The following is a 27,365-nucleotide window of genomic DNA, read 5'->3' on the forward strand; positions in this document are numbered from 1 at the left end:
AGGGTTTGGAGTGTGTTGTTGTTGGTTTTTTTTGTATCTCACTTGTGTAATCCCTGACTGATTTTTCTGTCTATCAGTGGCCCCCGACCCAAAAAATGTTCCATGCCCCTCCCATAAGTAAAGACAATGTTGAAACCTTTTGTTTTGGACCTAATATTTTATTTTAAAATAAAGTCTGGCCAACAAGCCACCAACTGGGGCTAAGCATCCATCTAGCTGCAGCATCATAATACTCCTGCATCTTCCCCCCTCCCCCAACCCTGAGCCCATCATACACCTGAAACCTCTGCCCTGAGCCCTTCACATTCCCAAACTCCTGTACCCCCCACAGTCCCAGTCTTCTGCCACAACACTCCTGTACCACCCACCTATCGCAAACCTGAGCCCATCATACCCCCCTACCCTGAGCCCTTTATGCACTCCAACCCAAACTCTTGCACCCCACATCCACAACCCTGTGGCTTGCTCAGCACCCCTACACTCTGCAGCCTGGAGCCCTTTCCCCAAGCCAGGGTCCCCTTCTCCACCTCATCCTGTACCCATATTCCCTCCTAGAGCTTGCACCTTACCCCTTCCCACACCCAAATTTTTCATTCTCACCCTAGAGCCTGCACCTCCTGTCTCAACCCAGTGTGAGGGAGTAAGGACTGGGGACAGCAAGTGATGGAGAAGGCAAGAAGGGGTAGTCTCGGGGAAGGGATGTGATGGACCTTGGCTTAGCCTGACATTTAAAAAGTGATCTTGGGTGTAAAAATATTGGAGACCACTAAATTACATGCTATCTAACATCCTGGCCTAAATGTCTTTCAGGGTATGTCTGCATAGCATATTTATTTCAAAATAAGCTATTTTGGATTTCCCCCCCAAAATAGCTTATTTCAGAATAGCACATCTATGCTACAGGGAAGCCTCAAAATAAGTACAAGGCAGGCTTCCCTAATGTGGATTGCTACCCCGATTTTGAGCCCCAGAAGGTTCTGGGGAGTAATTACTTTGAATAGCCCTGGTAGGTGGTGGGGGGAGCTATTTTAGGATGGCAGCAGTGGAGCGTCCACGCTACTGCTATTCCTAAATAGCTATTTCAGAATAAGTGTTATTCCTTGTGGAATGAGGTTTACAGATTTCAATATAAGCCATCCATTATTTCTAAAGTATTTTGAAATAACCGAATTGCTGTGTAGACACTCCCAATGATATTTCACAATAATGGACATTATTTCAAAATAACTGTGCTGTATGGACACACACTAAAACCTTTTATGCCGAAAGTCAGATTCCCCTTGAATTAAATTTCTGCAATGGGCTCCCCCTACAATGACCCAGTTTGCCCACTCTGCAAACAATTCTCTCTTTGCTCCAATTCAGCAACTCTGGTTTGAAGTTTGTGAGGGACATATTCTGCTGGGACCAGTTGCATCCATATGCTTCTTGATAAGGCAAGCAGTCATACACTGAACAGTCAATAAAATATTGACTGACCTGGACTAATCTGCTACTGGTCTTCTACTTCCATATGTTTAACTAGGTTTTCTCTCTCTGATAACAAGCTATGCTACGCATAGTCTTTAAAGCTTTTAGTGGTTGAATTAATTTATTTTAAAGATGAGGTTAGTTTACTAAAACTAATTAAGGGGTCTACTTCCAGTCAGTCTAAACTCACCTATACTATTTCTACTCACCATTCATTTGGGGGCTATTCTTTGAATTTGGAAATTGCAAATGCTTTTGTAGAGATTAGAGGTAAGGCAGAACTCTAAGTTAGATTTCCCTATATGAGTTGAACAGGTGTGCCACAAATCACAATCCATTACCAAGATTATTGTTTTTACTCTAGTGGAAAAAAGAATAATAAAATCTGGATGTGAGGATCTACTTTTGAAAGAACCATAAACGTCTTCTACTTTCACACTAGTAGTACTCCTTAGATACTGAAAATGATCAAGTTTATTCTTTGAAGGACCACCAGAAGACTCATATTACTACTCTGGACTGCCCTTATTAGCAGATTTGCCTTTTGTACCTCAAGATATTACCACTATAGCTGAAAGAAACAAGCAATCAATTCAGAACAACTTCCTTTTCTGAGAGAGAGAAATTGGATATTTCATTTGTTCTCCTAACGTTTGGATGACCGTACTCATATAGTTTACTCTTTTGGCTCTGCTATGAAGGCTCTCTAATGTTAAGATGATATACAAGTCTTTGGTTTCTAAAGTTGACATAATAATCACTCCTCTGGAAACCCTATCTTTCCAGTCACCAGAAAGCCACTCTTATAGATCCTCTTGAAAAGACTATTAAAAAAAAAAAGAAAAAAAAGACGGTCTTAAAATCATATGAATATTTGGCTGACCAATTTGCCATTACCACTCATTGTCTCTGTGGCTGAATTATTGGTTAAATCACTGGGTGAGTTCTTAAACTTTTCTAAGTTAATTGGGTCTGGGCACTTCCATAAATTGATGTTTATGCTTTGGGACTAGATCTGGGGCCTGATCTATGGTATGACTACTTTCAAGAGGAGAACTCTTTCATTCAGTTCAATCTGATGCTCCTCCTTTGTAGCCTGGAAGATATTTTGTGGAACCATTAGACCAACCATTAAAAGATTTCACTGAAATGACATTGTATCTGTCCCATGTATCCCATGATAATTGTGAAATAACTTGTAGTTGATTATATGAAATTTTGTATACTACATATCCAGTTGTAACCCACACACGTAGTGTGGGTTTGCTATGCCATGTAATTGCACCTAGACCACAGCAACAGATAAGAACTAGAGACCCCTACAGTAGGGGCTGAGAGCCAGCAGGCTTTTAGCTCCAGGTAGAGGTTCCTATACTTATCTCCAGAGATCCCAGGTTCAAATCCACCTGGTGGAGGTTACACAGTGTTAGGATTTTTTCAGTTGATGACTTCCTGCTTGGCATTCCCTCCCCTTGACAGTCCATCAGAGCCAGATGCAAGGGTCATTGAATTTTATTGCTCAGTTCTGTGTTTCTCTAAACATCAGCTGACATGGTATGTGCTAGATACCCCCTGTTCTTACATGATGCACAAATAGTATTAGCAAGGTTCACTATTCACACTATGATGTTCTCCTCAGCTGTGTAGCCTACAAAGCAGAACCAAACTTGCCAGTCACTAAAATAAGACTTGGTTCTTCATATCTTACAAATCAGTACTTCCAAACCTGTAGCATGAAAATGTATTCAGTAAGTTGCAAGCATATACTAATGGCCCTCTTCTGCATAGAGAAAACATCCTACAGAATATAGTCACCCAAAATAATATTAGTGGAGAAAAATGAATGTAACTATTCAAAAGAACAGAAATTGCCAGATAAATTGAATTTTTTCATAGTTGTTTAGATTTCACTGCTGTTTCTAAACCAAACCATAAATATAGTAAAGTAGTGATCAACAGAACTATTTAACTACTGACATTTTTAGATTGAGTTGTGTGAATTAGGGATGCTACTTTGTGCAGTCTGCTGAAAGCAACATATATAGTAGCCTCTGTCCAATTTGCTGTAACATTTGGACTGAAGACAAAGTAGACACTGTACATATGTACGACTTCAAACACTGGGTGAAGACAGACCTGGTTTGGTGGACTGAGATGAATTTAGGATGTTGAAACCTTTGAAGTCCTTTATACAGAGTTTCAGCCACCTGGCAATAGAGGACTTTGATTACTTGTTTCCTTTTACCGCAGGATGGTAGAGGACGAAAAGAGCCCTGGGTTTCCTGAAAACTTTTGTTCTTTTGAGGTAAGTTTGAAGAGCGCTGTACACAAACAATGTGTAATATACTTTTTTCCTTCAGGTTAATTGGATTATTAAGGGCAATAGGATAGCCAACCCATTGAAAACTATGGAAATCAATTAGTTTTAGCAGTGAATTCCAGTTCAAGATAATACAGTAGCTTATGATGTAAGGGGCACCATTGGCAATGTTTGAGGCTCAGATTTATTGAACTGAGGTGATCACAGTTAGGAAAGTCTGAGTGAGGTAATTTTAAATAGGCTCTGTTAAAGCATCTAGCACTAGGTGTGTTTCTGGAGAGCATCTCTGAATTTCTGATGGAATTAAGTGGATGATGTTTCAATAATTATTCAGCATGCAGAAGATCAGTCCTACTGGGCAAGAAATAGCAGATGTATTATTGTACATAGTGTTCTTTTAAATACAGTAGGAGGTTAGTTCTGTTGTAGGAAGTTGGCAATTCAAGAGATATTGGTATATTCTGAATTTAATGTACTTAGGTTCAGTTTATGTTGCAGAACTTTCAAATATCTTATTATTTACCTTTACAGATTTATTTTTGCTTCCAGATAGGGCACCAAAACTATTTTTTTCCAGACACTCAAATCACGACACAGTAGATTTTTCTTAATCTTAGTTGGCTAATCTACTCTGTGCCATCTTTATTGAATCTTTTAATCTCCATTGCAGTACAAGCTATTGGATAAGAAAAAGGTACTCTACTAGTATCCCTTTGGCCTCATAAGTAGTTACAACGTTCTTGTAACCTCTCTTGCTGCTTCTGCTTAGCTATCAGTCCCAAGACATGGAAACTTTTGCTTATTCTGTTGTTCAATTTTTGTGAAAATATTAGACTTCAGGATACTAACTTCTGGTTCTGAATTCCCGGGCATGAAAGAGAGGAGTATTCCAAACGCTTTACGATTTTGTGGCCCAAAGCAGTGTCAGAACTAGTGGAAGCATGAGCCACTCCTGCTATGCGATGTTTTTCCTGCTATTATTGGAATGTCCCAGTCGGTTCCTGCCTTTATCAGGATGCAAAGGCTCCACAGTAATCAATCTTAAAGTGTGTGTGTGTGTGGGTGTGTGTGTGGGGGGGTTTTTTTAAGAAAAAGGGGAAAATACCTTAAATTGGAACAAAGGAAACATTAAAAGTGGAAGATAAAGCACTGCACCAAAGCAGTCTTCCCCCACTTCTGAAGGGAGTGAATAGCTAAGAAAGAATGCTGCATGTATGTTCAGGGAAGGCATTGTAAGATAAGTAACATTACCTATTCTGAAGGTATTACCTGCACAGGATTGTCATTCCTGTAAATTCACTTGAAAATGTCAGAAAAAGAAGCTGATTGTAGCAACTGCAAAAGGCAGAACAATGTGAGGTTGTATTTTAATAGTAAAAGAGATGAGGTAAGGTAACTCCCTATATGCTGCACATCAATTTTAACTCCTCAAGAGCCTGTAGAATACATTGAAAATAAATTTAAAAAAACCCTTTACTTGGACTAGCCTAAGTAAGGAGCGTTCTAAAGGAATCAGAAATACAGGCTCCCCTCTTTTGAAAACAGAAGTTGCAGATCTAAGCCCAAACAAGATTTTTTGCTAGATGTTTCATTCAAGCAATAGCACTTTGTTTCCATCTCTGACATAAGCCAGGGAGAGGCATGGTCCTTATATCATGTGTTTACAACCTGTGGGAATACAAAAGAAGTCAATCTGTCATGGACTGAATTTTAATTATACTCTCCAAGCTTCAAGACAGTCAGATCATAGAAATATAAAATATGATCAGCAGAATAGACATAATCTTTCTATTGACACCATTACTTAAGGAATTGGTGTCAAATTAAATACAAAGTTGAAAGTCACTTTTTATGTTTTAGTGTGGTTTAAATTGCATTTCAAAGATCTTTGAACATTGAGTGTAAAGGAGAGAGGACTGTAGAGGTGGAAAGAGAGTGGGGTTGGGGGGAATGTTTGGAGAACAATAGTCTCATTTTAAGGCAGTATTCCATTATACTATCTTGAATAGGAATTTGAAGAGTTGTGGCATCACTTTATTCTGGTACAACTTGATTGATTATTACAGCTTTCAGTTAACTAATTCTGAACTATAATTGCTGTATGCAGGAAAACAATCTTCCATGCAAGCAGTGTGATCTCTGAGGCTACACTGCAGGCTTCTTGCGCAAGAAGCTTTTTGCAGAAGAGATCGTCTGCAAAAACTTCTTGCGCAAGAGCGCATCCACACTGAAAAAGTGCATTCGAAAAGTGATGCGCTTTTGCGCAAGAGAGCGTCCAGACTGCATGGACGCTTTCTCACAGGAAAGCTCTGATTGCCATTAACAGAACGGCCATCAGGGCACCTGTGCTTGTTTTGGTGACGAGGAGTCCTGTGGCACCTTATAGACTAACTGAAGTGTAGGAGCATAAACTTTCGTGGGCAAAGACCCACTTCGTCAGATGCGTGTAGTGGAAATTTCCAGAGGCAGGTATAAATATGCAGGTCAGGATCAGGCTGGAGATGATGAGGTGGATCCAATCAAGGAGGATGAGGCCCACTTCTAGTAGCTGATCTGGAGGTGTGAATTCCAAGAGAGGAGAAGCTGCTTTTGTAGTTCGCAAGCCATTCGCAGTCTTTGTTGAATCCAGAGTTGATTGTGTCAAACTTGAAGATGAACTGTAGCTCAGCAGTTTCTCTTTGAAGTCCGGTCCTGAAGTTTTTTTTTGCTGCAGGATGGCTACCTTTAGATCTGCAATTGGCTACCTTTAGATGTGCAATTAGTTTGACACAATCAACTCTGGATTAAATAAAGACTGTGAATGGCTTGCTAACTACAAAAGCAGCTTCTCCTCTCTTGGAATTCACATCTCCAGATTAGCTACTAGAAGTTGGCCTTATCCTCCCTGATTGGATCCACCTTGTCTTCTCTAGCCTGATCCTTGCCTGCATATTTATACCTGCCTCTCTGGAAATTTCCACTACATGCATCTGACGAAGCGGGTCTTTGCCCACGAAAGCTTATGCTCCTACACTTCAGTTAGTCTATAAGGTACCACAGGACTCCTCGCCGCTTTTGCAGATTCAGACTAACATGGCTACCCCTCTGTGCTTGTTTTGATAAGCTGTTTTTGCGCAAAAACCTCCTGCTGTCCGTCCACACGCGCCTTTTCACACAATAACTCTTGCGCAAAAAGAAGTTATTCCTTGTAGAAAAAGGAATACCTGTACCACAAAAACACCTCTGTTCTGCCGATACACTGTAAATTTTCTTGTGCAAAAACACGCTTGTGTGGATGTTCCACGGTTTTTGTGCAAAAATGGCTGCTGTTGTGCAAAAACTCTGCAGTGTAGACATAGCCAGAGTTACCAAGTTGCTCATAAGGATTTTTCATTGCATATGGTAGGATCATGCTTATGATCCATATCATGAAATAATTTTATTGGAGACTTTTTTTAAAATTAAGTCTCACATGAACCTGACAAAAAGGAGCTTCCAGTAACCCTGGTCTGCCTTTAGATCAGGCTACTCAACATTGGAAGCCCAGGGGGTCACGATACTCACAGTATGTGCAGAGGGTTGCAACTTAAGTGTGGCTGCATATATATATATATATATATACAAATATATGCAAATAGATTATTTTACACTGATGAGCATGAATCCAAAAATTAAAGTAAGACTATACAAAACACAGGCCTCATTTAAGTCAGTTCTGCTGATATTAATAAAATACAATATTTACCCAATTTCCACCCATATGACAGCACTTTTAATGAGCAATTACAGTCCAGGAATTTAACTACTAAAATGTGTATAAGCAGAAGACCATTATATTGACTACTTTTTTGTTTTGGTTCCTACATGTGGGCTGTGTGTTGAGCCCTGCATAAACCCAAACCACACCACGGGCTGCAAACAAATGGGCTGTGGGCCACAGGTGGCCCATGGGCTGTGTATTGAGTAGCCCTGCTTTAGATAGTGTAGTCTAGGCCAAAACTCCCTCTATGCTGCAGGGCAGCATAGCTCCACAGCTGCTGAATCAGCCCTGCTCAGTTAGGCAGCTCTGTGCCAATTGCAGTAGGAGAACTAAGAACAAATGTTAACCAGGGCATTCAAATTGCCTAGATATCATATTATCAAACCTATTGCCTTGGTTTTATGATGGTCTTCTGCTACCAGAAGTACTAGTAGAAATGGATTCTAGGATTCTTTCTCCCTAGGAGAATGAAGACATGGCTTTTTTGCTTGCATGGTCTCTCCGCATGGTCCCAAGTAAATATCCTGACATGACTGCAAGAAAATTTGAATTACTTGATCCCTTGACCACTTGTAATAACATACTACATTTACTTGTTGTTTGTGCGGACATCCTGTTTTCTTCCAAAGCTTGCATTTTTCTATATTTGGAAAAAATGATCTGAGTAATATCACTTCTTTCCAAATCCATTGGGAATATTTACAATAATAACACTAACTACTTTATATAAAAAAGGGTTTTAATAATGTTGGTTTTATAACTTGCCATTTTTCTTGCTCATTTAGCAAATAAAATTAAGGGGTAAGCTAGACTTTGTAGAGAACCCTAAAGTATAGGATTGGTTGTGAGGTGCAAAAGGAATATTTAAATCCATAATTCATGGCAGCCCATTTACCATTGATATTTAAAAAAAAAAATTAATGGAGATTGTCTATCTCCTGGAACTGGAAGGGACCTTGAATGGTCATCGAGTCCAGTCCCCTGCCTTCACAGCAGGACCAAGTACCATCCCTAACAAATTTTTGCCCCAAATCCCTAAATGGCCTCCACAAGGATTGGACTCACAACCCTGGGTTTAGCAGGCCAATACTCAAACCACTGAGCTATCCCTTCTCCCCCCCCCCCCCATTTGCTTTTTCTTTTGTTATTTCCCGTGTATGTGGCATTAGTGAGTCCATTGCTAGGATACCATGTCCATTTCTGAAAATCACATTTAAAAAAGGATGTTGACAATGTGGAAATCTTTCAGGCAAGAGCTACGAGAATTGTTTGATATCAGGAAAAATTGCCTGAGAGAATACATGGGACTTCTTTAGCCATTTAGTTTATACAAGAGATGGTTAAGAGCTAATTTGAACACATTCTAACAAGAACATATGCAGGGAAGAGTGGAAGTAGTAGATGGTTCTTTAACATTGATAAAAAGGGAATATAGTCAATGTTTTTTAAATAAAAATAATACACATTTAAATTATACAGAAGAAACAATTTTAAATCTACTTAATAACTGGAACAATTTCCCTGGGACTGTGTTGGATTCTCAATTTACTTTTAGCAATTAAATCAGTACTAGATATCTTTGTGGAAAATGTTCTGTAGTTCAAACAGAACTTAAGGGCTTTGTGGCGAAATTATTGGATGCTTGCTCCTCTTTAGTCTGTATTCTTCAGCGGTCAGGTTAGATGATCACATTCCCTTTTGACTTTTCAATCTGTTCATTTTCCCCAATACTAAGGAGGGGCCCAAGGCAGTGCAGTGTGATTGTCAGCTGCTTTGCTTTTGCCTTCAGGAAGTTCTCCCTGGCACATGGTAAGTAATCAAGATTTTTCTGTGCCTCCTGGTTGTATTAGGAGCCCTAGATGCTGCAAGCATCTGCGTTCAACATAGTAGCTCTTACTATATTATGAGTGGCAAAGGCCACCCACCCATAACACTGGCTAAGGCTGTGCATTTGTGCACCATGATTTTATTGTTGGCTGTAGGGAGAGGACTTGATTATGAGAGAGAGATTGTTTCAAAGCTGTTTTGGCTCTGAAGACCTTTGCTCAACCTTTGTCCTAAATGGTTTTAAATGGCTTAAGGTGTTCCTTAAATAGTTGGACTTTCTCAAACTTTGATTCCTCAGTTATCAGGAGAGTTCTTTTTTTGGTAACCAGCCTGACTTCAGGAAAAACAATAGAACCTCATGTATGAGGGCTGAATGAATGAAAATGTTACTTGATTTTTCTGCGATCTGGAGAAATGGTTATGGGGAATAATGGAGCAAATATGTATGGTCTCCATCTTCAGTTTTGAATAATTTGTAAGTCTTTTAATATTTAAAATTGCTGTGATGTCTCTCTAAAGTATTTTAATATCAAAAATAGGATAGACTAATCTCCCTTGCATTTTTCCTTTTGAACTGTTCTTGACCCAATTTGTAGAGGATTCTAAACTAAAGCATTATAGAAAACCTCAAGATAAATGTTGATTCTTTTTCATTGAGGAATATGTGGGTATATTGAATAAGATGGCAGACCTGTGTTAGGTGGCATCTAAAAGCAAAAGGAGTTTAAAAACAAAAATTAAGGCCCAGAAAGGACACAAGGAAGATAATGTGCTTGGTCCTGCCATGAGTAAAGAGGACTGGACTGGATGACTTCCCAAGATTCTTTCCATGAATCTCTATAGCAGTGGTCACCAAGCAGTAGACCAGGAGTTATTAGTACATCGTGGAGCCTCTGACCGGTGATCCTAACTGGTTTGGCCAAGGTGTTATCAAGTGCCAGTACTTCAGCTGCCCCTCCCCACACTGCTGCGCATCTCCTGCCCTTTGCCTTGGAGCTGTCCCCCCACATCCCTGGGAAATGTCTTGCTTGCTGTGCAGAGCAGGGAAGGGAGAGGAGGGTGCGGATATCAAGGGGCTCCCTCCCACTCTGCATCCTATCTCCACAGAACAGAGAGGGCACAACAATACTTGGGATGGAGTTTGCTGGCTGCTTTTGGGAGTGGTGCAGGACCAGGGCAGGGATGAGCCTGCCTTATCTCCACTGCACCACGACCCAGAAGCCACCAGACGTAAACGATGCCCTGCTGCAGCCCACATCCAAATCTCCTACCTCAGTCATGAACCCCCTCCACCCAAGACCCTGCCCTAGCCCTGAGCACCCCTGAATGCAAACATCACCTCACAGCCTGCACCTAGAACCTCCTCCTGCACCCAACTGCCTACCCCAAGCTAATCTCAGAACCCCTCTCCCACTGCAAATTAAGGATGTTAAGTATTGGGTATTTCACTAATCGAATAGTCGATGCATTTTTGCATCGACTATTCGATTAGTTGATAGGGGGGTCCTGCCCCTTTGAAGTGGTGCCACAGTGGGATCAGTTGGGGACCCAAGCTCCACGTGACACTGCCACTTTGAAACGCCACTGCGGTGTTTCAAAGGGGCAGCACTGCACAGCTGATCCCGGGCTTAACACTGCATGGAGCGTAGCGTCAGCTGGGGACTCCAGCTGACCCCAGGCTTCCTGCGGCATTGCCCCTTGGATACGCTGCTGCGGCTTTTCAAAGGGGCAGCACTGCACAGCTGATCCCAGGCTCCGTGCTGCGCTTCCGCTTTGAAGTACCCCCTCTTTCTGCCCCCTTACTGCCTCTATCTGATAGAGACAGCAGAGGGGGCGGGGAGCAACTGGTCGACTACCCTGTCAACTAGTCCTTAACATCTCTACCGCAAATCCCTTAATCCAAGACCAAAGCCTGCTCTCCAACCCTCTGCCCCAGTCTAGTGAAATTGAGGGAGATTGGGGGAGGGAGGGAGGATGGAGTGAGCAGGGGCGGGGCCTCGGATAAGGGGCACAAATGAGGCGGCAAGCGTATTTTGGTTTGTGGTAGATCTTGGATTGAGAAGATTGGAGATCACTGCTCTATAGAATAGTTAAGTTGTCAGGCAATTAGAAGATCTGACTGCAAACTATATCTGCAGACAAATAAATATGACTGGGGATCATCTGAGTTCTTGGAGTAAGAAAAAAAAAAACCTCACTGGGTTCTCAGATGAGAGGAAACCCTGTTGTATCCTAGTTACTGATTGGAGGGTCTTGCCTCTAAGTCTGCACAATAGAGGGCAATCCCTAGAATGAATAGTGGACTTAGTAATGAGAGAGGAAATGGTAAGTATATAAAGTTTATAATGTTTTATTGTCAGAAGCATAAGCTATCTCATTCTTTCCATGCCAGCACACAATTTAATTATTACTTATTTTAGTAAGACCTGGAGAGAATCTTTAAGATTTTTCTCCTTATTTGAGATTCTCTGAGACAATTTTATCCAGTCATGAGATGGAGTTAGTATTTCTGTCTTGTATATCATCTCACATGTTACAGAGACAGTTGCTTACTGTCACTTGAGAAGTTTCTATCTCCAGCAGGTGGCAGAGCTTGCTCATAAATAACAGATGTAGGAGACTTACTAAGGCTGCGTCTACACAGCAGCGTTATTTCAGAATAATGGCCATTAATCCGAAATAATAATGCGAGCATCTGCACAGCAATTCTGTTACAGTATTTCAAATTAAATTCGAAATAATGCATGGCTTATTATGACTTCTGTGAACTTTGTTCCACGAGGAATAACACGTATTCCAAAATGGCTATTTTGGAATAGCAGTAGTGTGGACGCTCCACTTCTACTATTTTGAAATAGCTTCTCCCCAGGGCCATTCAAAGTGATTACACCCTGGTGCCTCCTGGTGCTTTAAATCGAAATAACACATCCACTTTAGGGAAGCCTGCCTCGGACTCATTTTCAGAATTCTCTGTAGTGCAGATGTGCTATTTCAAAATAAGCTATTTTAGAGTATGTCTTCTGGAATAGCTTATTTCAAAACCAGCGTGCAGTGTAGACATACCCTGACTGATTATGACACAACATAGGCAGCATGATATATTTATGTCAGGTGATTGTGCTGTCAGACTAGCACATAGCATATTTTACTAGGACTTTTCTCTCTCTTTTTCCAGCCAGTCAGTTGGTTAAAACTAGATCAAGTCTAGGGCCCTTTGTAGAAACCCTGCAGAAATGAAACTGCATTGCTCCTGGAATGTAGAGGATATTCATTCTCTGACTTTCTTGGAACTCTCACTAGTTACTAATGAAACTTAAAAAACAATGAATAGTTGAGTTAGTCTGTAACTAGAAAAAATTAAACAATGACTAGTATAGAAACACCTTAAAGACTAACAAAATATGTAAATGATATCATGAGCTTTCGTGGGCGTAACCCACTTCTTCAGATGACTGGAGTATTAAAAGTCCAGATCCAAGAATAATAAGGAAAGGTGTGGGGGGGGGGGGGAGGGGGGGCAGGGGAGGAAAAGAAGAAGAAAAAAAGACAGTGAATACATTGTTCAAGTAGTCACAAGAGGCTGATAAGAACATTAGCACCTCCATTATTTGTTTGGTTAAGTCATTAGGATGTGGAAGGTAGTGTGCGAGTCAGCCGATAGCTCTGTTCATTCCATTTTGATAACTTCATTTACAAGTTTAATTCTTAAGTTCCAACCCTTCCCTGTGTATTTGGCTCGTGGAATTGGCCTGAAACAACACAGTTGTAACCAGAGTCTTGACTGCTACATCAATTGCTTCTGCAAATGTGCACGGGCTGACATTGTCCGCAAACAACGTCATATAACATAGAACATCAGTCATGCAGAAAGCAAAGCTATACATAGCCTCAAAAACAATTCTAACATCCCCCAGTCCCTGACCAGGAGTTTTCTATCTGCTACCCATGATACGCAAACCTGGAAATCCCAGCTGACCCATTATAGCAAGCATTGGCACGCTAACAGGATTATCCAGCTATCTTGATTCTCTTCTCAGACCCTATGTGACCAGCATTAGTCAGCATTGTCCCCAGCCACAATAATATCATGTCTTCAGGTGCATGCTCCTGACTCCCCCCTGTCCAGCTGGGTGTTGCACAGCTTATGACAGCTGGCACTGCTGGCTGACAACATCAACAGGTGCCTTCTTCCCCCTGACTTGAGCTTCTGGTAACCTGGATCTATTGGTAGGGGACGGGGTCAGAGCAATAAGCGTTGTTATCTAGCACATTCAATTAACCGGCAATCTCCATTCCCCATGAGTGCCAGATAACAAAGCTTTCACTGTACATACTCTTATGTGTCTTCCATTATATAATTTCAAAGAACATTAGTGCAACATATTTATGGTCCTCCTGGTGAGACATAGTAATATAGGTTGGACGTCCTTGGTCCTGCACCCTGGGGACCTGATGGGTTCCAGATGAGGTATTTCTTGGTCCACCCAGCCATGGCCTTGCTGTCAGCCTCCCAGCCATCTTATCCCTGCTGCCGACCTCTCCACACAGAGGGCTTCTGGCCCCACCTTGGCAGCCCTGCTGCTAATACTCACAGCCCCACTGCTGGATTCCCACCTTTGCGGGGCAGCCCCCCTGCTGGGGTCCTGTTGTGCCACCGTGTGATAGCCCAGCTTAGGCTTCAGCCTCACCGGGCAGCTCTGCAGTTGGCAGCGGGACTACTGGGTTCTTTGCTGTGCCGCTGGGCAAAAGCCTTACTCCTGGGTTCCTGACCCTGCTGCCAGAGAGCCCTCTGGGTCAGGCTCCCAGCTCCACAGGGCAGCTGCACTAGCTGAGCTACTCGGCAGTAGTGGGGCTGGTGAGGCCACTGGTTGTACTGCTGTGTGGTCCGCTACCTCCCAGTCTCGCCAGGCAGTTACGCTGCTGTGCTCCTGCCTTGCTGCCTGTCCTGGACCCTTCCACTTTCCACAGTGTTGGCACTGGGCAGTAGCCCTACTGCTGGGCTCCCAGTTTCACTGCCACAGGACAGCCCTGCTACTGGGCTCTAACCCCTCTGCAGGGTCCCTAGAGACTAGCCCTCCACTGGCAACATCCCTGGTCTGGCAGGATCACGAATGTCCGAAGACCAGAAAGTCCCAGTTAAGAAAGGTTCAACTTGTAGAAGGCATGCTTTTTACCTTTTCAAAACCTGTTCAGTGATATCTTTCCATTCTGTTGTGGGTCGGTTTTTTTAATCGTTTCTCTTTATTTTCCCACACTTGTACTTGAATCAAGAATCTCCAACCTTTTGTAAATAATCGCTTATGGAATTTGAGCCTGGAACAGTTGTCAACAGATATATAGATGGGAAATGGTGAGGTGAGATAATTTATTGACCACTTTGTATTCATCTCACCATCCAGACATGTAAACCACGTTCCCCGATCTGAATGTCTTACAGTTTCTAAGACACACTACATAGATTTTTTTAAAGGAGGGTATAAGACTCTGGAGACACGTAAATTGAGTTGTTCCAATTGGTTAGATTTCTTGTCAATTCTGGACGTTGTGATTTTTAATTTTGGTTTTTCTTTACTCACCTGTTCTCTGTTTTTGCATAGATTGTAAGAACGGCCATACTGGTTCAGATCAATGGGCTATCTAGTTCAGTATCATGTATTCTGACAGTAGCTGAGGCCAGGAGTCTCAGAATTTTTCCTTTTTTCCAGGTGTCTTTTTCCTTTTTTTCTTTCCAGCCCACTCAACTCCATTGTTCCTTTCTACTCTGCTTCCATCTTTTCCTATATATTGTGTCTCTGTGTTTAAGATAATGTCTTTACTAACTCCTCTGTGTTTCTTGGTACAGCTCCGCTAACACATGAGTACAGAACAACAATAATGCTATGCATCCTGTTTAATTCCAGTTTATTCCAAAATCTCCTCTAATAATTCCTCAATCTGGGACAATCCCTCAGATTTGTCACCTAAAAAGAATGACTGAGGTTTGGGAATTTCCCTCACATCCTCAGCCATGAAGACTCATGCAAAGAATTTAATTAGTTTCTTCTCAATGCTCTTTCTGTTCTTGAGTGCTTCTTTAGCATCCCCAGTAGCCAGCCACTAGTTGTTTAGTAGACTTCCCGCTTCTGATGTTTGTAAACAAATGAGTCTTCAACTAGCTGTTTTTCATTAAGTTTTTGGCATACCAAATTATATTTTTACACTTCATTTGCCAGAGTTTATGCTCCTTTTTATTTTCCTCACTAGGATTTAACTAACCATTTTTAAAGGGTTCTTTTTTGTCTCCCACTGCTCCTGTTACTTTTATAGTTTAGCTAAGGTGTCATTTTAAAAAATTTGGTTCACTTCCTACTTTCTTTTAATTTGGGGTATATGTTTGTGTGCCTACGTGACAATATATTTTAAAAGTTTCCTGATAGCTTGCAAGAATTTCACTTTTGGCAATGTACCTTTTTTCATTTCTGTTTAACTCCCTCACTTTTGTATAGTCCCCCTTTTAGAAATTAAATTCTGCTGTGGTGCTTTCCTTAGCATAGATGTTACATTTAATTATATTTTGATCACTATTACCAGGTGGTCCACTTCTTAAGACCACATTCTGTGCCTCACTTAGGCCTAAATCAAGAATTGCCTGTCGTCTTGTGGATTCCAGGACTAGCTGTTTAGGAAGCAGTCATTTACAGTGTCAGAAAACTTTATTTTTTACATCCTGTCCTGAAGTGAAATCTACCCTGTCAATATTGGGATAACTAAAATCCACTGTTGTTATTGAGGATTTTAAAAAAATTATAGCCTTTCTGATCTCTTTGAGTCTTTCATAGTCACTATCACCATCCAAATCAGATACTCTGAAATGTATTCCCATGCTTTATTCTTATCATTAGAGCAGCAGTGGCCAACCCGAGGCTCGTGAGCCGCATGCGGCTCGCGAAAAAAAATGTCGCGGCTCTTGACGGAACCGGGACAGAGCTGAGCCGCATGCATGCTCACGGCCCGAACCATTCCACTCAAGGCCCCCAGCGCATTGTGTCATGTCCTGCACATGCAGGCCAAGTCGTACACAGTGGCCCAGCCTACATATGCTGTCAGCGGGCCGCTGAGCGCAGGCGCGGCTTTGGCAGTGGCTCTGGGACCTGGGCATGAGGTTGGGGTGGGGGAGGGGCAGCGCTCATGGTGTCCCGGATGCGGCACAGTAGCTCTAGCTCTGGGACCTGAATATAAGTTTGTGGGGAAAGGGGGGATTGGGTTACAGCAGGGAGGGGAAGTGTCTGGCTCTGGGAAGGGAAAGAGGGGGGAGGGGGATTGGGTTGTGCACGGCATCCCGGCCAGCTCGTGCTCAAAGCACGTGGGCCAGTTCCTGGAGGGAAACGCGCAGCTGTAGTGGCAGCTTTGCGACCCGAGAATTAGGTTAGAGCGGGTGCGGGCGGGTGCCTGGCTTTGGAGAAAGGGAGGAGAGGGGGATTGTGTTGGTGGTGTGTGTATCTGGCTTTGGGGAGGGGGAGGAGAGAGGAATTGGGTTGGGTGGTGTGTGTACCTGGCTTTGTGTGAGGGGAGGTGAGGGGGATTGGGGTAGAGTGTTGGAGGGAGATGGAGAGGGGAGGGAGACTGGGTTAGATCAGGCTTCCCTTCTCCTCCCCTCCCCTAAACAACTGGCACACTTCCTGAAATGCCAGGTCTGTCACACCACCGTGGACTTTTCCACGCAAGGCGTGACGGGGTGGGGAGGGAGTAGGAATCCTGGGACTGCATGCCAGCTCCAACTTCTCAGGAAGCACGTGGCTGTCGTGGGGAGAAGAGGCAGAGCGCGAGCTTCCTGGCATGCAGTCCTGGGACTCTCTCTCTCCCCCTTACACTCACACTCATTTCCCCTTCTCCCCCCAAGGCAGGCAGCAGGGGGAAAAGTCCCCAGCAAAGCGACAGACTGGGCATTTCAGGAAGTGCACCAGTGTTTAGGGGAGGGGAAGAGCAGCTTGCACACTTCCTGAGACCCGGGATCCCCAGGTATTGGCCCCAGCTGCCTCTGTCCCCTCCCTCTGGGTAGCCTCCCCACCCCACGAGTACCCTCCCCCAGCACCCTGCCCCAGCATCCTCTCCACTGCCCACACCAGCACAGTTGGAGCCACATTTGTGAGGCTTGGGGAGTTTTGGGGGGGTTGTTTTTTTGCATCTCACTTGTGTGGCCCCCACTGACTTTTCTGTGGGTCAGTGACCCCTGACTCAAAACAGGTTCCCCACCCTTCTCATAAATAAAGGTAATACTGAAACATTTTGTTTGACATAGTATTTTATTTAAAAATGAAGCCTGGCCAACAAGCCCTCAATTGGGGCCAAGCCCGCATCTGGCTGCAACATCATAACACTTCTGCACCCCCCAGATCCTAAACCTGAGTCTATCCTACACTGGAACCCACTGTGACCTCTCACATCCCCAAATTCTCGCACATCCCCAGTCTTCTGCCACAGCACTCCTGTACCATCCACACACTGCAAATCTGTGTCCTGAGCCCATAATACTCCCAGCCTCCCTGCCCTGAGCCCCTCACATATCCAGCCCAAACTCCTGCACCCTCACAGTCACAAGCCTGTGGCTTGCTCAGCACCCCAACCCTCCACCTGACCCTAACACTCTCCAGCCTGGAGCCCCCTCCCTGAGCCAGCATCTTCTCTACTTCCTCCTGCACCCAAATTCCCTTTCAGAGTTTGTACCTCTCACCCCTTCCCAGTGCTTTTTTTTTTGTGAGCCACGATAGCAGTGGAGACAGTGTGAAGAGCCAGGGGAACGTTGTTGACCCCCCGCCCCCTCCAAAAAAAAAGGAGGGGGCAGGGCTGCGGAGACCTGGGAAAAAGTTATTAACCCCCTTCCCCCCCCCACACACAAAAAAGCAGCCATGCCCTGGAACGGTGTACCAGCACCTATTTGTGTGTGTGTGTGTGTTGTGTGTGGGGTGTGTGTGTGTGTGTGTGTGTGTGTGTGTGGTTTTTCTCTCTACAAATTTGCCCTGGCTCTTCACGCTGTCTCCACTGCTATTGTGGCTCTTCGTCTGGAACGGGTTGGCCACCCCTGCATTAGAGCATGGAATCACTATCCATAGTGTTTCTATGCTACAGTTTGATTGAATTATGATTTGTGCTTCATTTTAATCTATGCTTTCACATATGCCACTCTCCTAGCAGCATGATCTGTTCTAGCCTAATATATTTGGTGTCCTAGTATTACTGTATCTCATTGATTACCCTAATTCAAGCAAGTTTCTGTGGTGCTGATTATATTAGTATCCTAATTTAATATGAAGCACTTTGGTTCACTCGTCTTATTATTTAAACTCTAGTGTTTGCATACATTCATTTTAAAAATGTGTCCCTTTCTTGCTGTCTGCCATTAAATGATATAATTGAATGGGATTATTTTTTCATTTGACTGTTTTTTTTATCAGATCCTACTTGTCTTTTATCGTCTTTTGTTCTTTTCTCCTTACTTGGGCATAGAGAATCTCTATTAACAGACCCATCCCTAAGGGATGTCTTGGACTGAACCACTTGCTCCTCCAAATCTATTGGTTTTCCCCAATCTTTAGTTTAAAAACTGTCCCACAACCTTTTTAATTTTAAGTGCCAGCAATCTGGTTCCATTTTGGTTTAGGTGGAGTCCATCCTTCATGTATAGGTTCCCCCTTTCTCAAAAGTTACCCTAGTTCCTAATAAATCTAAACTCCTTCTTCCTTATACCATCATCTCATCCACACATTGAGACACTGTAGTTCTATCTGTGTATGTGGAACTGGAAGAATTTCAGTGAAAGCTTCCATAGAGGTCCTGGCCTTTAATTTCTTACCTAGCCATCTAAATTTGGCCTCCAGGATCTCTCCTATCCTTCCCTATGTCATTGGTGCTTCCATATGTCGTGACTACCAGCTCCTCCCCAACACATAAGTCTGTCTAGATATTTTGACGGATCCATGACTTCTGCATCCGGCAGCCAAGTCACCATATGGTTCTTCACTTCGTCACAAATCCAGCTGTTTCTAATGATTGAATCGCCCATGACTGTTACCTCTTCACTGGAAGAGACTCCAGTTATTAAAAGCAGATATCATCAGTGGGGAAGGATACCACATCATCATCTGGAAGGAGGTTCCCAACTATGGGATTATTTCCCTCTGTTGCGTTGGATGTTTTCTCCTGAGACTTTTATCCTCAACAAGATAGAGGCTGTTGCGAGGAAGAAGGAGGGCTTGTATGGTAGAATTGTGAAGATGAGGACATACATTTTCAATAGTGGAGGAAAGATGGGGGAAAAAAAGCAGAGTTGGATGGTGAGTAGGGGGTGTAATAAAGTAGGAGTTGTAGGGGACTACTCAACTACCTGATAAGCATAAATTGGATGGTGAGTAGGGATGTAAGCAAGTATTTGACTACTTGCTTACACTCCCCCCTTGCTGCCTCTGCATGAGACAGCTTGGCGGGGACAGAGTCCGGGGGGTGGGGGGGGGAGGGAATAGGAGCTGGTGTTGGGGGGTGGGGAGAGAGCCAGCTTAAAAGCCAGTTCCCCCCAGCACCATCTCCATGGTGCGGCCTGGCCTTTCTCCCACCCGGCTGCCTCTATCAACAGTAGCTGGGGGAGAGGGCGAGATAGAGGAGTCTGCTACAAAGCAGCCTCTGCCCGTGGTGGGCAGATGCTGCTCTGGCAGAAGCCGCTGTTCATGGCCAGCCCAGGACACCGCAAACAGGGGTTGCTGGACCCGGCGCGAGCCCAACTTCACAGTCCTGGAGCCCGCCAGTCCAGGACCACTGCATCTCTGCATTTTAAATGTGGTAAGAGCAAGGTGTATTGACTACATGATTAGCCAAAAAATGCTCTTTAACATCCTTAATGGTGAGTGAGGTACAAGGAGGCACAGTCAATAGGAAAGTTCAGATCTTGAAGCAAAACATACTGAGCAGATGAAGTGGGGATTGAATCAGTTCATTTTCTGTTTACAAAGCTTAGCATATGGTAATCCACTACAGGGAAAGGAAGGCTTTCACAAAGAGGAAAGGACTGTAATGCATTCTGTTCGTGGACTCTAGAGAATGTTAATACAAGCTGAGGAAGAAAATGTCAGAAACTGTCTCAGGGCATAGCCCCAACGTGTGACATCAGCAGATATTCGTTCCAATAGATAACCCCTTTTGACAGTCCAACAGTGCTAGAATAGTCTTTGATTTCTAGTGATCACTCATGGGCCAAAATAACTATCCACTACAGTTTATAAACATGAGTATCCAAAGTATTGGAGTATAAGAAACATCAAGTCTTTTTTCCTGAATAGGGAGACGTCGTCTTGCTCAGATGGTCATCAGGTTGATAGGGGAAACCCCATTACTGGGCAAATTGACCGATTTTAGACTTCTCAACATCTTGTGTGTGCCATCCTATTGTGTTCAATCGATGGAACTGCTCTATAAATTTGTTTGTGATTGTGAATGTCATATACTCGTTTTTGCAGTCATTGAGGCATCCTGCAATCTTGGGGATCTTTGTGTATACTTTCCCTTTTTTTATTAAACATCTTGATGACACATTTTTATGATGAAAAGCAGAATACAAATGGGTGGTGTTGAATGGTAAATGTTTTCTTTACACAAAGAAAACATTCTTTCTTTCTTTATTTCTTTATTCATTATAGAGTACAGCAGGGTACTTTGTTATTTTGGTAGCTTGTTTATAATCCTGTTATAGTCTTTCATATATACGATATGGGGTGAGCTATTCCCTCTTCCAGTGGCGTGGTATGACAGCTGAATAGCAGCAATTCCAGTCTTCTGCCAGTCAGTTTAGAATTTGTCCAATATTCTGGTGTACCGAAAAAAACTTAAGAATGTATCTCAAAATACGTTTGGTATATCTGGCGAAGTGTTTTTTTTTTCAGTGCTTGCAAGACATTACTGTGAAGTTTTCCTGAAGACTGTATAAATACACAGATACTATTCAAGAACCCATTTTGCAGATAGTATGGAAGATACCAATGTTTAAAAGGTTAAGTTATATTTTGTAGCATATTGTTATGTTGCTAGAGATTTGAAGCAGGGTCTGAAAAGTTGTTAGTAACTTTTGAATGAGTTATATGATGTTTTAAAGTCGATTAACACTTTTTTGAGGCCTACATTTTTAAAAGCATTGAGGTGTTGTTGCTTTCAGTTTTTGCAACATCTCACTGATTTAGGGACCTGCCTCATTTTGAAATGAATTTAGGCAATTAGGAGCTAAAATCTGATTGACCATTACCAAGAGTCAGGCTCCTCTTTGAAAATATTAGGCTTCCAAAGCAGGTGTTAAAACACTGAGTGCAGAAATTCCTAAATAACTTGAAAAATCTGGGTGAAAAAGTTACACAATTTATTCCAGATAGATAAATCTACTGTTGTTTAGTTCTCATATCTTATATACATACTCAATAGCAAATGTCTTCTGCAGAATGCCTATGTGTTTGTGTTTTAATATTCATTTCACCATATTTTAATAACTTAAGAAAGGAAAATCAATCTTATTCTAGCTTCCACACACAAAACTGTACATGTGTACAGTTGACTGTGGATGATGTGCAGTCACAGCTTAGTTAAGTGTGGAATCTACAATAAGTATCACTTTTTCCCTTTCTTTTTTCTTAGGTAGAGAGGTTGATATTAAAACCAAACACATAAGAAATGTCCTCCTGATTATACTTAACAGAATATGCAACTTCAAAGGTAGGTAAACATTGGGGTGTAAACCAAAAGACTTCCCTTTAATGTTGCTATCTTCTCTAAATATAAATAACTTTTTCCCTACATGATTACCTGTAAATTAGTACATTTCTTATATTTTTTTCGTTACCAATAGGAACATTTGCAGTCTTTGAACTCGAAAAACAAAACTAGTTGTAAGGGGACAGCATAAACTCAGTATATAGTTAATAGGTTGTGAAACTTTTAATCTCTACAGTTGAATCAAATGTATCTTAAATTGATGCTAACAAAACTCTTGACAGCTGTTAAATTACATGTGCAGTAAATTTATGGTTGTGTCCAATTGTATTGTGGGCATTTTTCATTGCTACTCATGTTGCATCTACTCAGTTAAGAATTAATTTAAATCTTCCTTTGATTAATTTTCTTACCTTCTACCTTTTTCCCTTTCTCTTTGTTTTCCAAGCTGCCTTTTTATACTTATGTCCATCTACCCATTCTGAGACAAATAATCACTTTTTATCAAAATATTTTTTTCCTCAAGTTTGCCTCCTTTGACTAATTTATGTTGGCTTATTGGCGCCAGGACTGTCTTGCTTTTTTTGGGATTAGAATTTCATTCAATAAACAGTCTAAGTAAATTGAATTTCTGTCATCTAATGCATTTTTGTTACAAACTTTTTTACATTTGGTTATTTTTTTTTATTACTTTCAGTAAATGTTTTTACTGACTGACGAGGGCCAAACAAATGTTGATATTTATACACTTCCTTTTAGATTTTCAGTGTTTAATTTTCTGTTAGGTGACACGGTCCACATTTTTCTGAAGTGTGATAAAAATTTGAGTATTGCATGAAAATTTGGATTCATAACTTAATTCTATGAATTTACTTCTTTCTTTTTTTCTTTTTTCTCCTTTGGCATAGGAAATGTATGAGGTTGCCAAGAAGCTTTGCTCCTTTTGTGAAGGTCTGGTCCATGACGAACATCTTCAGCACCAAGGCTGGGCTGCCATAATGGCCAATTTGGAAGATTGCACATATTCTTATCAAAAGCTGCTTTTCAAGTTTGAAAATGCATATTCAAATTATCTGCAGTCCATAGATGATATTAAGCTGAAACTCACACAGTAGGTTTGCTGTTAGATTTATCAAAAAGAAAGTGCCCTACACAATCATTGTATTTAGAAATAAGTTTTTATGATTTTGTATTTCCATAATTAATTCTTAGTAACCCAACAGAAGTTCTGAGTTCTGTACATTTTTACTACTTTGGTTGTATTTGGCAGGTAACTTAATACATTAGAACATTCACTCTTTATAATTTTTTTCTTGCAAGTATGAATAAACTTTCTGAGCTAGGCAAAATTTTGTCCACTAGAATCATTACACTTGGGCTATGTCTATACTGCCGGCTTCTCGCGCAAAAACTTCTTGTGCAAGAGCACGTCCACACCTCAAAGCACATTGCAAAAGTGATGTGCTTTTGCGCAAGAGAGCGTCCACACTGCATAGACACTCTTGCTCAAGAAGGCTCTGATGGCCATTCTCTGAATGGCCATCAGGGCACCTGTGCTTTTTCCCATAGGAGCATCCACAAGGAGCATCCCAAGGAACCTGTGCTTTTTTCCAAAGAGCATCCACACTTGCCTTTTTACGCAATAGCTGTAGCGCAAAAGGGAGTTATGCCTTGTAGAATGAGGTTTACCTTCTGCCGTTTTACTGGGGATTTACTTGTGCAAAAGTACATTTGAGGTGTGGCTGCTCCACAGGTTTTTGTGTAAAAATGGCCATTTTTGCGCAAGAAGCCTGCAATATAGACATAGCCTTACTTTGTCATGCAGACATTTTAAACAATTTATAGTTGAAATTCTGATTTTAGACCAGGACTGTAATATTTTCAGCTGTGTTGAAAACAAAAGTAGGAAAGTCAACATTTTCCAAATGGAAAAAGGCAAATTACAAACAAATGTTGCCATCATAGCTGAATGTATAATATTACTGAAGACGCTTAATATTTTCAGCTGTGTTGAAAACAAAAGTAGGAAAGTCAACATTTTACAAATGGAAAAAGGCAAATTACAAACAAATGTTGCCATAGCTGAATGTATAATATTACTGAAAACGCTTCATAACAAGTATGTAACTATATAAACAGTCTCTCAGTCTCTTCAGGGAAACATATTGAGGAAAATAGATTACTTTTGCAAAAATGTCTGAGAAAATATCACTAGTGATTTTCATCATTGCTAATCTAACAAACGTATTTTACATAAGATTAGTTTCTTGATAGATATATTGTTTGTCCTTTTTTTTTTATTTAAGCTTGGGGACAGCTGTTTCTATTATGGCCAAGATCCCACTGTTGGAGTGCCTGACCAGACATAGTTACAGAGAGTGTTTAGAAAGACTGGATTCTTCTGTTGAGCATGAAGGGGCAGAAAATGAAGAAACTGAAGATGAGAAGTCTGCTGAACTGGTGCTTTTTTGTGATAAATCTAGAATGAACAGTAAATCACTTTTAGCCTCATTTTGCAAGTCTGTGGAACATTCATCCCTGGATAGTACAGATCCTGGAAATGTTAAAGAGAATAGGGAATCCAGTCAAAACACTACAATTGACGACAGTAAAATATCAGAGGAACTTAACGAGAGTGATCTACCTTCCTTCAATGTTTCTCTTTTGGACTGGATAAATGTTCAAGATAGACCTAATGATGTGGAATCATTAGTCAGAAAATGTTTTGATTCTATGAGCAGAGTAAGTTGACACTTAAAATAATATGTTAATGAACTAATAGGCATTACCCATTTAATCTGTTTAGTTTCCAGAGACCAGTGTTCTTAAAATGCTTATTTAAAAAAAAATGTTTCTGCATCAACTTTCTGCATTTGGAACAAAAAAAGGAAAAACTAGAGGGCTGCTTAATTTTAAAATTTGACCATTCTTAGAATTGTTATAATTTCATGAGAAATAGTTCTTCAAAACATTTTTAAAGCATTTATTTTTGTGGCTAGTATGATAATATATATCTTTGTTTTCTTTGCCAACTTTGTGGTATTACCCAGCAAAATATACCCAAACCTGTGGGGTAATCAAGGATATTCATAGTCCCATGGATGTAGAACACAGTTTCTGTTAAATATAAAACATTAAATCCTCTATCATGTTAAAAACGGGGAAAAAACTGAACTCATTAAATGGGCTGATGTTTTCTACGACCAGCTGGATATACACATATTTACAGATTAACTTGTAGATCTCTGGATGTTCCATTTCTGTTTCCAATAGAGAAACACCTGTCTCTTAGTAGTGTAACAGGGCTTGTAAGGGTAGATGTGTCAAACTTTTCATACAGAAAAACATTGTGATTAGTTTAAGTTTAGTCAGAGTTTAAACTCAGAAGTGGTACAGCTCTTTAACACCATTCAATTGTTTGTTTGTGAGTAGATTTGCCTAACTTTTGAGGAGCTGACACTTTTGTTTTCCTTTTTAAAAAATTAATGTCTGTTCCATCAGAAAGGATCTGGATTATAGTCTAATAGATTCCAATCTATTTCTCGTTTTATGCCACAATTAATTACAAAAACTAAATTGTAAAAATAGCAATTTATAGAAAAATGTGGTTTACAGAAAAAACTGCCCATGAAAAACCAAATTAGAAGTTAAGAAACTCTAGATACACCTGGAAAACGAGCAGCAGCCTGTAATAGCGAGTCTCAGAGCCTGGATCTACAAACTTGGGCTTCTGCTATGGCAATAAAAATAGCTGTGTAGTTGTTGGAGCTTGTGCTGGAGCTTGGGCTTTGAAGCTCACCTCCTCTCTATGCCTCAGTATAAACATTCTGTAAGAGATCAAAATAATTTGCACTAATTTTGATATTTCTCTGTAACACATTCATTTTGTTTTTCTGTGTGGGTTCAATAGTACTGTTGTTGTAATCTCTTTATGAATAAGTTGCCACCTGTTGTGTACAGTGTGAAATATTTTTTTAAAAGTATAAGTGTGTGTGTGTGTGTGTGTGTGTGTGTGTGTGTGTGTGTGTGTGTGTGTGTGATAAAATTAGTCTTTCTTTTCTTCCATCTTTTAGCTTGATCCAAGGCTCATTCAGCCCTTTTTGGTAGAATGTCGACAAACTATTGCCAAATTAGATAATCAGAACATGAAGGCGATTAAAGGTCTTGAGGACAGGCTTTATGCATTGGACCAGATGATAGCCAGTTGCAGCAGACTGGTAAATGAACAAAAAGACCTTGCTCAGGTAACCTTTTTTTTTGTCGTGGGGGAGATGGATTAATGTATCACAGTGATGAATAACCTAGGCTAATGAGTGAGCCGGATGCGTGGTCCTCCTTCATCTAACACGGCCATCTCACAGTTTCCATAACCAAGATGGTCTCCCAGGATAGGGTAATTTTTTTTAACTGCACTTTGTGTATCTAGAATTTGTGGGGTGTGAACAGGAAACCAGAATGGTAGCAACCCTGCATGTGGTTAATGGTGAACAAAATAACTGTGGTAGGCTGCAGGTTGTTCACCACTGATGTAGCACAGTACTGTAATAAAACAATTAAACATCTCTCAGTCTTTGAAACAATATCCAACATATTTAACATTATTAATCAAGAGCACTACAAAATCATGAAAGCTGTGTTTTTATTAGGGTAAAAGGTGCATTTTTCTTACACATTTTTTATTACTTCACACATTCTAGAAATTAACCTTTCGGCTGAAATTTCTTCTGATTAAATGATTAAAGGTTTAGAAGACATGTTATAGTGAGATATTAAAAGTGTAACGGTATAACTGAAAAATCCTAATGGTTACACTTGTTGCAGGCTCTGCAGTATAAAGATTATATATTATTCCAATAGTTACTCTTATCCTTAAAAATATATACTTCTGTTTAGGGATGTAAGCATTTGCTTATCGGATAGTTGACTAGTTGCTTATCAGATAGCTGAGTAGTGATTCAACTAGCCCCCTCCCCCGCCACTGCCTCTATGATAAAAAGCAGCTGTCCACTGTAAACAGGGTCTGATGGACTTAGTGCAAGCCACACAGTCCCAGCTTGCGCTGATTGCTGCGCCTTTGCATTTTAAATGTAGTAAGAATGTAACTATGATAGAACCACCGAAGTCTCCTCTGTAGCACTTAAAATCCACACTGATGCAGTATGTGCATATAGGGAGTACAATCTCATCCCTAAAGTAAAACCAGGATACAAAAATTAACCAATACCAGGTTAATAAAAAAGAAAACTTTTATTATCACCACAATACTCCTGTTACAAGCATAATGACTAG

At 41.2% G+C, this 27,365-nt stretch overlaps 1 protein-coding gene across 6 annotated transcripts in view; it reads left to right on the plus strand.

Annotated features, from left to right (window-relative positions):
* The window catches only part of RB1CC1 (RB1 inducible coiled-coil 1), a 162,448-nt gene that overhangs the window by 49,813 nt on the left and 85,270 nt on the right, over positions 1 to 27,365 (plus strand). For 4 of the 6 annotated variants that reach the window (XM_075920708.2, XM_075920707.2, XM_089776257.1 and 1 more), the window contains 3 exons: positions 22,985 to 23,187; positions 24,383 to 24,818; positions 26,150 to 26,320. In XM_075920708.2, coding sequence (XP_075776823.1) covers positions 22,985 to 23,187; positions 24,383 to 24,818; positions 26,150 to 26,320 — 810 coding nt within the window. Of the gene's footprint in view, positions 1 to 3,720; positions 3,776 to 22,001; positions 22,080 to 22,984; positions 23,188 to 24,382; positions 24,819 to 26,149; positions 26,321 to 27,365 lie in introns of all 6 variants that reach the window. The other 2 variants (XM_014577430.3, XM_075920710.1) reach the window with 2 other exon arrangements.

This window comes from Pelodiscus sinensis, chromosome 2 (genome assembly GCF_052426305.1).
Source record: "Pelodiscus sinensis isolate ZL-2025 chromosome 2, ASM5242630v1, whole genome shotgun sequence".
Classification (NCBI taxonomy): Eukaryota; Metazoa; Chordata; order Testudines; family Trionychidae; genus Pelodiscus; species Pelodiscus sinensis.